Source organism: Acanthaster planci, linkage group LG13 (assembly GCF_054643075.1).
Source record: "Acanthaster planci isolate LZ-2023a linkage group LG13, COTS_SCS, whole genome shotgun sequence".
Lineage (NCBI taxonomy): Eukaryota > Metazoa > Echinodermata > Asteroidea > Valvatida > Acanthasteridae > Acanthaster > Acanthaster planci.
This window is the reverse complement of record NC_141789.1, coordinates 13,558,203-13,571,750: the sequence shown is the minus strand read 5'-3', so window position 1 is coordinate 13,571,750 and position 13,548 is coordinate 13,558,203. Positions and strand designations below refer to the sequence as shown.

Here is a 13,548-nt window from a genome sequence, read left to right as displayed (position 1 = left end):
GGGGCTCTACTCGGGCTCTGCCCCGAACTTATGCAACCCTTTGTATTGACAAATGTTAGACTGTAACCGCATAGACACTGCGGTAGTTAAGGTCACAAGAAAGAAATTTATCAACTTACTTTGCTCAAAGTACACCAGAAAGAGGTGTACTCTGAACAAAACAAACCGATACGTTTCTCCTTGTTGACGCATATCCTTTCAAACCTTCGCTTGGGTGCATTTTGAAGTTTAAGTACGAAAGAGAAAGTTGCTGCAGAAACCTCTTTTTATTTCGAGTTGCGCGCTGATTTTGTGCGTTGATCGTGCATAAACATCGTCTTGATCCCCTCTGAAATTCCCGAAGGACGCCTCTATGACTACAGGCGAGAAGCATGAAGTGACATAAATTTGTGCCGAAAATAGGGGGAAGGGGGGTGACTTTGCCCGAACATGAAAATTTGAAAAGTGAGGGAGGGAATTACACCATGTGACTCTATGTAGAGGTCAATGTGCAATACATCCGTAATTATGTATTCAAAATGGCTTATTTATGGCTTTTTCAAACTGGTTTTCCTTTTTTGAGTGATATCGAATGCATTTTTATCGTTGGAAATCTAAACAAATTCTTCACAAACCGCTTTAATGTTTTTGCTCACACAAAAGAGAGAGAGAGAGTGTGGGTGAGTGTGTGTGTGGGGGGGTGATTCAATAGCCTACCCCACCACCTCAATGAAGCGGTGTGGAGGTATAACCCCCCGGATTTACGCCCATGGCCACAATACAAAGCGTAGATCGAGTGTTTATTTCGGTGTTCAGTTGGGCATTTGGACATCTTTCCATAGTAAGTGTATTGGTTTGTTTCAGCAGTGCGTGTTTCGGGTTGAAAGAATGCCTCCTGGATTTTTACAGCACCATGGGTGACTTTACTATTGGAGGGGACTCTTAGAACGCTCAATACTATTAAAATAAATCCCTAGCCCTGAAGACTGGGTTTGCAGAACAGCCGTTGAGAGCAAATAGAACATGTGGTGAGGGCTCTAATCACTTCACATCTATACAGCAACTGAAGCGGTTTTTGTTGGGACACGGTCCCTGGTTTACAATTTATATCGAATGGCAGTATTAACTGCGAAAAAAACTACCTTCTGTGCGCTAAGAAAACTGTACCACGAAAGGTAAAGTTGACGAATTTGAAAGCATTCTATACAATGATATCCTGTACATCAGACAAGACCAGTTCGGCATCCCGTATCAAAGCAGAACTGTTTCACCCTCACCTATTTACCTAGGTGCATATTCGATTGAGACTAATGAACTTTAATAGTTCATGTACCTGAGTAAATATACGTATCTGCTATATTCGTTTCTTTAGTAAGCATTCGCCTCGATTATGAGGCCTACATTATTTTGTGGGTCGGACTGCCATACGAATGGTTAGTCGGACCGCCATACGAATGTTAGTCGGACCGCCGTACGAATGGTTAAATACAGTAGGCCCTACATTCTTCCGGATTTCTTCCGTACTTCTCCATCACTGTGACAAAGGATGCAGTGCCAAAGTTTAATGTGGGTCACTGTTATCGGTGACCTTTTTTTCTTCACAAGCCTAGATTAAACAAAAATAACGTAAACGATATTACTGTTGACGTATAAACATGTATTTTTTTTTGACAAAGAATCCAGCTAGCAATCTTTAAGGGTTTTACTGTGCAATAGTTTTGATGGTATTTACAGCTTTAATGGTCCCACCCACGTCCTCCTTCCCGCAACAAACTGAATATACATGTGTTCATACTCCCGAGCATCACCACCTCGTACCCTGTCTTTGCATGTCGGTAATGCCACCCCTTGCACAGTTTAAGGCCGACACACTTGCACGTTTAAGTAAAATATCCCACAGATTCCCCCGTAACAGAGGGGTGAGCACAATTGACCGTTTGCACTGACGTCATTACTTTCCCGTGAATCTCTTTTATCCTTCATCAACGACGTAAGTATCTAGTCTTACAGCGACTCTTGATTACAACACTTGTACATAATTGGGTTCTTCATCCGCAGTGTCACTGTACGTGAGCGCAAAACGGGTTTTTTTTTAGATTGGAAAGTGTTGCCTAAATTGCGCGCGGGGACGCGAGACCCCAAAGACGGTGGCCGTAAAGGATTGTGGGATATAACATGACGGAAAGTGCAAGCGATCTTCGGAGAGGTGTGGTTTTGTGCATAATCAGGAGGTTTCTTAACAACATGGGAAGGGAATGGAATGTTATGAAAAAAATCTGACTTGGTGCACCAGCCGACCATTACTATACATTACACGGGGGCACGTTTTCAAATTTTCACCTTAAACTTAAGGATTTATACATGTATATTGAGTATCAAAATTACGTAATTTGTAAAAACTATAATTTGCAGAGTTGTTTTTTGATGAAGTGATGTATCCATTGGGGTGCCCCGAACGGACCGTGAATTGTTCAAACCTTGGACGTCGTTGGATCGCATGAACACAGTCCTACGTCTACATCCACCGGTTAGCGACGAGCGGCTTAATATTGGACCGTCCCTGTAGTACCTGGCGGCTGTCCGTGTCCGGTGTTAGCTTGAGGTGGGTCGGTTGCTGAGGTATCGTGGCTACGGATTTCAGCATGTGTCGTGAAGTTGGAACCAGCTGAGGTAGTTGTGCTATCGGAAGGGTCGGAGTTTTGAGCGTTATCTTCAACAAAATGTGGAAGAATGAGAAGCAAATCTGAATCGCAGTGTTCCATAACTTCAGTGAGAAAATCAAGGGTGCTGGTTTTATTGAGAACAACGATGCCGCCTGCTAAAGAGTACTTTGCGAATTGAAACATAATGCGTGACCCGAGCTAGATCCCGTTTTGCAGCCAAGCCTTGAGCATTGTTTAGGCTGCAACTCATTTCATAACCACTCGCACTGAAACTTAACTCGGGTACAGTAGCTTATATGCTGTCTAACTTATCGATTCCAAGTGTAATTTACCAGCTGCTGTAGGCGTATCATCAGTATCGGGGTTTCCACATCTCATTCCGCAACCCAGAAAACAGCGGCAGATCTCGCATTCCCGCCGGCAGTCCGAGTCGTCCTTGCAGGGCAGCAGGGCGTCGCACGCCGAGGTGGTTGCAAGTTCTTTGTCTGGAGGAGTGCTGGACTCGGTCGGTAACGGGCCGTGACTGGAACATTCTCTCCTTCCCTGATCGTCTGAAACATCCAACGGAGGAGGAGGAAGTCAGCGAATAGAGATTTCTCTGAAGGGCCGGCCACACTGTGTTTCGTCACACACTAACTACGTCTCAACTTGATCACTTTGCCAGTTGATGTTTCAACCCCCGTCATGTTCTCTTCAACGCAACCATTCCAACAAATCTCTGTGGAGTATCACCTAACCAATCCCTATCTCAATTCAGCAACTCCAACTCACCCGTGTCCTCAGTTTCCGTGTCGTTGGTCTGACCTCCGCCGTGTTCAACGGTACCCTTGCACCCATCACGGAATCCCCCTGCGGCTATGTGTTGGTGTTCGGGGTGACAGGGCCCGCGGTGGGCGACGTCAACTCCTGCGGTCCTCTGCTCTCGGAAGTGACAGAGCGTCCGGTAGGTGCGCCCGTCACTGCCGCACACGTGACGGTGCTTGTAGCGGCGACAGAGGGACCATTTCCGTCGGCAGCCTGGATCACCTGTCTTGTTGATGCTACAGGTCAAGCGCGAGAAGCCCGAAGATGTAGTATGAGCTGTAATGGGATTTTGAAATATTATAATTGGTTGGTATTTCTGACTGACAAAGACCGGGTTGACGTCAACTGGTCAGACTTAATTTCAGACATTTTTTTCAGTGAATGTTGGCAAGATTGCCTTGGGAAAACAGTATTCAGGTGGTCTTTGTGCTGGTCACTTTGTGACACTTGCTTTCAGAGTTCCAGTTTAAAAGTGCTGGTTTTGCCAGCACGATACTAGAGTTCCAGGCAAAACTTTATCGTCCACCCAAAGCCGACCTTGTTCGGAGTTTTTCGTTTTCTTTTTCGGTAGGGTACCAGCGTATTGCAAAGTTAAGGACTAAATTCCTTTTTCGTCGTCGAAATATTGGTTTTGCTTAGTGTGCCGGTTTTGGTCAGCTAACTGTCAGTCTTGCTGACAAAGTGGGGGATTCGATGGCCAAATGAAGATCTGTGCCGTCAAAGTGTCGGTTATAGCAACTTCCCCTTTCGTCCAAATCAAAGGTCTAGTTTTTCAAGTACGCGCCAGGTTTTTCAGCGAAAGTCCTGTTCTTTAGAAAGCTTCGTATTTTCCCATTCTTTGACCAAAGTGTCTTTCTAGCTTATAGACGTGATACTGGTGAATGGTGATTGCATGCAGCTAGTCGTTTTCTGCGGACATTTTGGGTTTTAATTGATGGAGAGTATTAAAGCAGCAACTTTATCAATCTGAAACTTGTCAGAACTTATGAACGTCGATTTGAATTGCTCTTGCAACCTCACAATGGAAGCAACTCCGAGTGGTGACTACCGGTACATCTTTTTCCCACGAGACCAGCTTCAGCAAATGACACAGCTATTAGCTTCAAGATTTGTCGGTTTATCTTGCTTCTCCTAACCGCTATCCTCACCTTAACACCGTGTCTCCTTGTTCTGAGACATGTGGACATTATCTAAAAACCGGTAAAGACTTCCTATGACTGACAACAACTGCCCTTCCCTGGAATTGGATGTCCTGGCTTAGCCCGTGACTCTCTCCACACTCAAAGTGATTTCGGCTGTAGAATTAAAGACTACAGTCGACTGCCTACCTGGACGGCTTGTCGTCGGCTGGTCTCGCACCATCTTGTTGAGGCACCTCAGTCCGCATATGCTGTTGCAAGTGCAACTTTGATGGTCCGGGCAGTCGTCGTGGCTGCTGCAATGGGCCAGTCCCCTGCACATTTCATCCCGGTTGAGCCTTAGCCCGCCCAGAATAACTAATTTCCCGTTGCCGCTTGTCTGCTCACAGGGCCTAGGCTCTGTACATTAAAGGATTCATGCAATGCTGTTTTATTCTTCACATAGTTTAAACAAATGTTAAGTCTGTACCTCTTAAATGAATAAAAACGGACTAGCATTATTAGAACATTTTTAATGCTTTTCAGGAGAACTGGGGGAACTGTTGATGTAATGTCATTCTAGGAAGGAATTCGGTTTTAGAGAGATTCTTTTGAAATCGCGAGCACCAATGTGCCCAGTGAAAACATTGGCGAGAAAGGGATGTTCATGGGACTGCTACCGAATATTTCCGCAGCAACGAAGAGAAACAAGCCAAAGAAGAGAAAATACCAAAATGTGGAAACTCTCTGCAACTTTTTTTGTCGCTGAGAAAGCCGAAAATGTACTCCAGCGTCAAGGCTATCTAAAAAGAATTCTCATTGGTCTGTATAGTAAAGATGAAATTGGGGAAAAATAGTGGCTGTCGTTTTGCTGTACGTAAAATGGGAGCACAGTGTTATACTACTCAATATAATAGTTCGGGAAGCTGTGTAGCTTGCTAGCGGTTGCCCCCGAACTTAAAAACATGGTTTGAATGTCAAACAAGAACTGTAAGCAAAACAAATAACAGCAACAAAACTGGAGGTAAAAAATAAACGCATCCATTTAAATATATGTGAGCGTACCTTGTGTGGTGGGGGGAGTTTGACGATCGGACAGCTTCAGACACCTGTGCCCACAACCGGACACACACAGGCACACCTCGGTATGGCCCGAGCACAGTGCGCCACCGTCGCATCCCGGCCGGTTACACGGTCCGTCCTTGTGGCCGATGAATTGGAAGTCGCGCTCGGACGTCGGGCATAGCGTTTCTAATTATGATGAGGGGGATAGGTAAAAACAAAATCGAAAAGTTGGTGAAAAAATACTCCCGAAATCATTTGAGACATGGATATTGGGGTTACAACCTACAAATGAAACGGCAAAAAGTGCGCAATATCCAAAGGTGATGCTCACCACAGCGAAGACCGCAGTCGGTGCATCGGCACTCTTCCCCCGCGATGCAGTTGCTGTGGGAACAGCTCGGTAACCTTATGCATTTAGCGGAGCCAACCATGAAGAAGAAGGAATGGGATTTGGTCGGGCACGGAGGCCGGTCATGACTGTTACCTGGAGGGATAATAGAAGCTACAGTGGAGGAAACGACGACGAGGAGACGGTTCAAACCCCTCTCTTTCTCCGAAGTTATAACAGGAAATTCCCTTCACATTTTGCTGTAATTTTTTTCCCGATCTCAATGAAAGTCAGAGAACACAGAGATGGAGATGGTTGTTTTCTTGTCAGTGGATACAGTTACAGGTCTTCATACTGCAGGGCAAAAATCGTCCATTTTTGTGCATAGTTGTCCTGTTTGCAGCCCGAGAGTTTTAAAATGTCATTTTTTCACCATTCTGCCAGACGGAAAAGACCACAGAGATTGAATAATTAAAGCTTCTCTTATAAGTATTCTTCAGCATTTATGAGATTTTGCGTTGAAGCGACTTTTGGTTATTTCGGGAGATCAACTTGTCTTTGGTATCTCCCCTTTCCTCTTTTCCCTATAATTTATCGAAAGAATGGTTCAGCCGTTGTCCTTTGATTACTTTACCCTGGTAGAATTTCTCGGCGTTCCTCTGATCTCTTGCCGTATCGCAAAATGCCGGCGCTCGCCGAGCCTATCCCATGACAGAATTTTTGACGCATGTTCTCCTCGATACCATGCTGCGGACGGCCGCAGCACGATGATACTTACCCCCGACAACTATGCAAAGTCCCAACAAAACACACCCAAGTAGAGCTAATGGGAACCTCGTTAGAAAATTCATGCCAAGAGACTCCTTAAATCGTTATTGACGTCTACAAAAGCAACTCAACTTATATTTCCAAGTCGGCCGTATCCGGCCATATATCATAATACTGATTTTCGGGTTTGTTTCGTTTTACGCGGAGCGAAGTGATTCGTAAAAGCTAGAGACGCTTCAGACGTTGAAGCTTGTTTTGAAAACAAGAACACGCCATAGGCTACGTGCCAAAGTTTTTGTGATAAAGGCCTCATCTTTGACAAGCTGCCGACTTAATACAAGTCTAGATCAATTCTTGATATCAGTAAACTTTGTTACTTTACCAGCACCCGGATATAAATTATCAAAATACCATTTGTGATGTTTGGGGTTATGAGGGGCACGGAACAAGGGTCCGTGCTTTGCACTAGGAACTTCGATTAGGCCTACATGTAATTTTGTAAACATATTGGGTAGTCTCTTTACCGACCGAATAGCGGCTCTGAATCAAAATAGCAGATCATCACAATCACGATGTTGTTTACAAAGTGAAAACGGAATTTCTCTACCTTTAGGAGATCCTTCGTTGGGAGAAATTAAATTCTTTCCTTTATAAGCGCTTCGGAAAAACGCAAAACCTATCAAGTGACGTACCGTTATTGTCCTTCGCCTGTGTTCCTGCCAAATGTACAAAAATTCAGTTGAAAAAAGTGCAGAAAGGGTGCCGAAAGCAGACTGGGGCCCTTGTTGATGATTTACTGTGAACACTGAGCCCGATCATTATACAATCGCTCCCGTGGGGTGATATACATGTATATTTTCAGCATATCATATCTTTATTGTTTCCCCGGTAACTTTTAATATGCTTCTAATCGCAGATAACCTCTACCGAAACTCACGAGAAAGAAAATGGTATCTCTCTCCCCTATCTCTACCCATAATTAACTTTGACAGCCACTCTGGTTTGGCCGCTCATTTCGTGCAATCCTCAGCTGTTTTGTAATCTTTGTTTGCAGGTTACGACTTGTGTTGAAAGCGTCGTTGTTCCCTCTGCAGACGCACCGTGATAAATTCGTCTTTTCGTAATCGGTAGGGGTGGAGTTTCTTTCAACAAACAAAACTGATAAAGGCGATCAGTTTTCAATGATTGAAACCTCATTGTAGTTGGGCAAAGGTGCATGGTTTTTAAACACTTTCTGTTGGTCCAGTCAGAAATTAGTCATCTGACATTATACAACTGGATGCTTTGTTTTTTAGCGTTTATTGCCTTGATAATAACCAGCTTTCGTTGATACACTTCGTTGGTGCGTACATCGTGGTTACATTGACCACTTCAGTAGTTGATATTGCTACACAGCAGTAGCATAGCCGGGGGGGGGCTTGGGGAACGTGCCCCCTCACGAATTCCTTATGCCCCCAGGCGCCCCCCACTGAAAAAATCACACCACTGAAAGCTGGTGCCCCCCGCCATAAGATGCTGGTGCCCCCTTTGTGTCCCTCACTACGGTAAATCCAAGCTACGCCACTGAAAACCACTAATGGAAATAACATTGGAACTAAGTAAAGGTCGCCATAAATGTCGCGTATCCTGGTTTCTGTGAGCATGCGATAATGAAATGAGGCGATGTGCATTACCAACCCCCCCCTTTCCCCGATAGCGGGTGCGTGCTGACGACATTTCCCGGCGAAGCTTCGCTTGCTCGGGATACCCGGGATACCGCGATTCCAATCAACCCTAGTTCGTGATCTACACGCCGCGTCGATCCATGTTCATCGTGATGTGAAGATAAGAAACCAATCGTCTCGCCGTTTATGCTGATCCAAACATGATTCCCCCCCCCCACGCATCGTTCCAGATCTTTGGCCTCTTAATATAGGTCTTAGTCATCTCTGTGTACAGATCGCGGTTTGCGTGCACCTAATATGAGAGAAGCAGACGCGACGGAGCTGAAATGGAACACAAAATATCAAGGTCCCATCCGACGACGTAGAAATAACTTGGAGACGGATTGCAAAGTAATTTGACTGATTTTGTTGTGTGGTGGTAAACCTTGGATCTGCACTAACGTGTCATGCATGACGCCATTTCTGCCACCCTGGTTGTTATGGTGAAAACTCTTCGTCTTTTCCGCCCAACTGTTAGTTGCACTTCGGAGGGAGGAAATGTTGAATGAAAATTGAGGTGCACGCCAACTCCAGAGGGCTCGTGAACGGGGTCACGAAAATGCTACATTGAAATGGTTACATCCACTCGCATAAAGTGTTATAATTCACTTTGAATCGTAGTCCACGAGGAAAATACGTCGTGGATGACAGTAACCGAAGCTTTTCATCCTTTTTAAAAATTCTTACGTCTTGACAGCTGTGTCCCCAAAATGTCGACATTGGTCATTTATCAACAGAGTTAAAGAATAATCCGTATACGAGTCTACCTTGGTCAACGTGGGACGTGACAGTTAACCGCAAACATAGAGATATCGATTATAAAAATAGGTATCTAGACTACCAGGATGAGTTATTAGCATCAGACCTGATTAGTCGTTCTTGTAAACTTCCTTTAAATTGGTCTCAGTTTAGTTTTATTCAAGTAAGACCTCGTTTGATTCTACAGAACTGAATTATGTTTAATTGATAATTGGCTTCAGGGGCAGAGACCGTCTATCTTAAAGATGCTATACTATATATAAGGGTTTTAGCCTATGCCATTTGTCGTCTGGCGCAGTATGTCGTACCCAATTTGCAATAATCAACGATTTAGGTCTGCCTCAGCGAAATGAAATGTCAGGAATGCTCGCCATACAAGGGGCGTGTACTTAATGACTACGTTACCATAAAGCCCCGTATTTCGACAATGCACTTCGAAAGCGTTTGCCCCTTCTGTAATTGTGTGTCACGTTGTGCAATGCATCACACTCAGGTCTTCATCTACTTCGGGATCGTTTACCGTGTACCACCGCCGTCGCAACTCGATAACACCTGGGTGTTTCACTTCCGGACCAGTAGGTCTCACGCCGAATCTGACTGCATGCCGTATGCACGATTTCCACCGAGGGCACACCGCCCGAGCGATAGGCTATAATAACCAGACCTCCCCCTCTCCCCTGAGGTGTCAATTTGATTTAATTACCCCTGCAATCAGCTCCCCCCTGCAGTTGCTGTGCATCGTAATAGCGTGGTCAGGCCACAGACGCCTTGTACCGTTGGGTCTCTTGCTATAGGGGCTGCCTGAGCACGTGGGCCCCCTGGGTAGTGGCAAGCAAAAGCAATTTCGCGCCGGCGGGAAAAGAGGCAGTATAGGCTGACTGTAGATGCCGGGACATCTTGAGGCTATGAAATCACGCTGCCTGTGAAGCGAGGGACTAACTAGTAACTCCTCAACGCGCTCCGACTGCGCTGGACAGAATTCAAGCTCGAAGGAACGAAACTGTCAGAGGTTGAGTGTGTCGTTTTTCAACACAGGCTGCCGTAAGTAACTAATTATCTACTCTTGACGACCTTTAAACATAATTTGAAATCAGATGTGCAGGGTTACGACATACATAATAGGAATGCAACGTGTGATGATGTGTTTGGAATGTATAATCGGGGGAAACAGAAAATGTGGAAAATCTTATGAAGATACGCAGAGAACTTAGATCACGTGATGACCAAATTTTTTTTTCAAATTATTTCGTCAGTCTTGATGTGCTGTCTCGTCAGTGCGATACAAATGGAAAACGGGAGAGTACATTTTCCTTACTCGGTCAAGGCGTGATTGAACCGATTAGAGTATATTCTTCCCTTTTATAGTAGGCCTAAGGCTCAGAACCCGACGCTGTTCGTCTACTGAAATAAGAGTTTCAACTACGATCCCAACACAAGAACATAATTATTTGATCTCAAGTATTCAAGAGAGAACGAACAGAAGTGCTAAAAACCCTGAGGTGAATTGAAAGCGATGGGCCAGGGAGAGTTGAAGAAAGGAGAAGGAGGCAGTGTGAATGCAGGTTATGCGTTAAGGCGGAATTAGAGGGCAAGGGCTGATGTAAACCTTTTGTGCTTTCATTGTAACGAAATTAAAGTAACAATGGACAGCCTTCGAGGCGCCATCACTATGATGAATAGTTAGACGGCAGTACTCTGTATTAGATTTAGATACCGAGACTTTGATATTCGAGAACTCGATATTCGCCCAACTAGTATCAGTGTTGTTGTGAAATACTTTTCGAGTTCTAAATCCACCGGCAAATTTTGAACTGGTTAGGAGGAAACAAAGCTCAAGAACATTTACAAAGGTAAGATTACAAAATAAAGATAAAATTTCAGACCTTCACTTAAATTTCTTTCAACAAAAACACCCGAAAAGTACTCGGCCTACTGCTTTTCGAATACTTTTCTCCCTAAAATTTAATTTTACAAAACTGAGAGCGCCTGAGTCTTAAATTTATTATGTAATCTTACGATTGTCCATTCTGATTGTAAACGTCTACGTGCTTGAGCATTATTCCCCCCTCACCAGTTCCATATTCAGCACTGGTAAAAGTACTCGATTACAACTCTGCTGATATTCGAATACTTCGAGAACCGAATCTGTTAGAGGCCCCTCATGCATTCCGACATTTTCGCAAACATTTGACGCAAACTATGGGACAGAGAGAACCCCCTGGCTTTGTGTTCGTCATTGTTATACTGGTATCTCAGGAATTCTTTTCAGGCATCTAGGGGGGATGTGTTATTAAGTAACAATAGGTTTGAGTGTGTATAAGGATTTGGCTTGTGGGGGGGGTACCCCTCTGTCCCATTTCGTGTCTGGTATAAGGTGTATACGAGAATACTATGGATGTTGTCAATCGACCGTGAAATCAGAAAGTGAAAGAAGTTCGGGAGTATCGACTCCATTCAATATCAATGGGACACAACTTAAAATACCTAAGGGGCGAAGTTTATACAGTATTAGGGTACCTTCTATCGTACATTGGAAACTACACGTGTTGCCTGGGCACACGTACCTCTTTGATAATCTGGGTTGAAACATCAGCGAATAAGTACACCTTTGAGAACGTCCCAAATATTTCGAAAGTCTTGTGACTGACCTCAAAAATCGCAAAATGCACCCAGCCCGTTACGTGCAAAGTACTTCCTGGACACATTGCCGCAGCCTTCAGTTGGCCTAAATAGCATGTTTCTAATGGCTGCTTTTCTATGCCCCGCAGTTCAGCCTTTGCTTTTAACACCACCAGGTTTTGGTTTGCATACTTTGCGCATGCTCAGTTTACGCGCCATCGACCTGTGATGCGTAGAACTCTTTTAACGTGCAAGGCTAGAGGTAAGTTGTTTCTTTTCCCCCGTGGCTGCTTTTTTGTCTTCGGGATGTACACAAACACTCGTGTAGAAATCAATACAGGCCCCGAGGCCGAAACTAGCAAATCTAATGTCCGAACGATTTGACTTGACTGAATTAAAAAAAAATCCATACGTGCACTGTGGAAAGCAGCGACTGTCGTTGTTTTTAGCCCCTCGTCGCCGAAGAGGCGAGTCCTGTTTTCAAATAAGGGAGTTTTGCCAAGAATTGCTCACGATAGAGCTTTGTTAATCCGAAACATGTGGGGTTTTTTCCACATAAAAGAAAAGGTCATAATTTTCCACACATAAGGGTGGGTCACGCATTGCAAGCCACCCTGGATTCTGCTGAATATTCGATTTGGGTCAAGAGAAAACAGACAGGTCATAACAATGTTGTGTGATTACCACTGACGTTTAATTAACGTTCCTGTAGGTGGTGCGTGTGATCGGGTAATGAGAAGTTCGAATTTTGCATCGGGAACTGGTGGTCGCCGCTTGCATTAGATCAGGTGACGTGATGCATTACTCTCGTTTCTCGCTCCAGGGGTAAGCGGGTATACCTGTGGCGAGAGCAGGGTTGATCACTTGACTACATGTAGTCGGTTAAGGAGGCAGCAAAAACGCTTGATTTACATTTTTTGACGTAGGTTTTTTTTAAAAAATAGATTGGCCATCCAAAAAACAAAAGACAATTGACATAAAAACGAGGACTGGGTAAAGAGGTATTTTCTTTCCAAAAGCAAATCTGGCCGAGATCTGAAACACGTGAGGCCAAATCTTGTGTTTCTTTTTGGCTGGTGACGTCATTGTTAGATGTGTTCACAGCGGATATAAATCCAGCTATGCCTTGCCCTGTCTTGACTTATTACCCAAAGTGCTGACACAGAATGATATTCTTGAAATTCATGAAAGTCATTAGCATTTCTGAAATCGGAGACAGGTTTCGCAGTGGCTTATGATTTTGAAGTTTTTCCACCATAAATAGGAAAAATCTGCCATTTTTGATGTTTAATTCAAAGGATGATCTTGTCGCCTGTTGTAATAAGGCTCATTTGTTGAAAGTAAGGGTCCTTTTTAACTACCTCACAGCACAGAGCGTACCTGCTGTTTGTAATGTGGTCGATTCGCATCAAGGATTGGTAATAAACACTTCATTCGGAGGCTAAATTACATGGTGCAAAACATCTGCAATCTAGGGCCTTATTAGCCGGCAACATCGTTGGTTGCCTGATGGCCTCTGATCGAGTTCAACCTAAAGTACCGATATTTACGGTCTAAATAGGGCAGTTGTTTCCCTGGGCTGTCCCTTTGCGTAAGTTTCGTCAGTTTCTACTCTAATTCAGGGTCCTCTCAACCACCCAGCGTAATTTTCTTGTAAAATCGATGTCCACGCTGGGGTACTCTTCCTGTTTTGTTCAAACGGTTACACTGAATAAGACCATAAGACGAGCAGTTGCCGATCA

The 13,548-nt window shown here is 44.4% G+C and overlaps 1 protein-coding gene across 4 annotated transcripts; it reads right to left on the bottom strand.

The window, feature by feature from the left end:
• Positions 1-1,615: 1,615 nt before the first annotated feature.
• Positions 1,616-7,505, bottom strand: LOC110973851 (uncharacterized). Of its 4 annotated transcripts, none has more exons than XM_087145001.1 (7): positions 7,418-7,505; positions 5,961-6,113; positions 5,630-5,815; positions 4,775-4,984; positions 3,414-3,722; positions 2,975-3,193; positions 1,616-2,689 (listed from the first exon to the last, which is right to left on the bottom strand). In XM_087145001.1, exons 2-7 carry the CDS (start codon positions 6,058-6,060, stop codon positions 2,523-2,525), a joined length of 1,191 nt encoding a protein of 396 aa, XP_087001127.1. In that variant the 5' UTR covers positions 6,061-6,113; positions 7,418-7,505; the 3' UTR covers positions 1,616-2,522. The 4 variants fall into 4 exon arrangements, with proteins under 4 accessions (XP_087001127.1, XP_022080698.2, XP_087001125.1 ...); XM_022225006.2 differs by lacking the exon at positions 7,418-7,505 and adding an exon at positions 6,736-6,990; XM_087144999.1 differs by lacking the exon at positions 7,418-7,505 and adding an exon at positions 6,592-6,989.
• Between the last annotated feature and the right edge of the window lie 6,043 nt (positions 7,506-13,548).

Bases quoted from the DNA above. Each gene is read 5' to 3' on its own strand.
- LOC110973851 (XM_022225006.2), bottom strand. From the start codon at position 6,808: ATGAATTTTCTAACGAGGTTCCCATTAGCTCTACTTGGGTGTGTTTTG. The intron at 4,985-5,629 runs GTACGCTCACAT...TTTAATGTACAG, and splicing joins AACTCCCCCCACCACACAAG to AGCCTAGGCCCTGTGAGCAG. The intron at 2,690-2,974 runs GTAAATTACACT...ATTTTGTTGAAG, and splicing joins TGATACGCCTACAGCAGCTG to ATAACGCTCAAAACTCCGAC.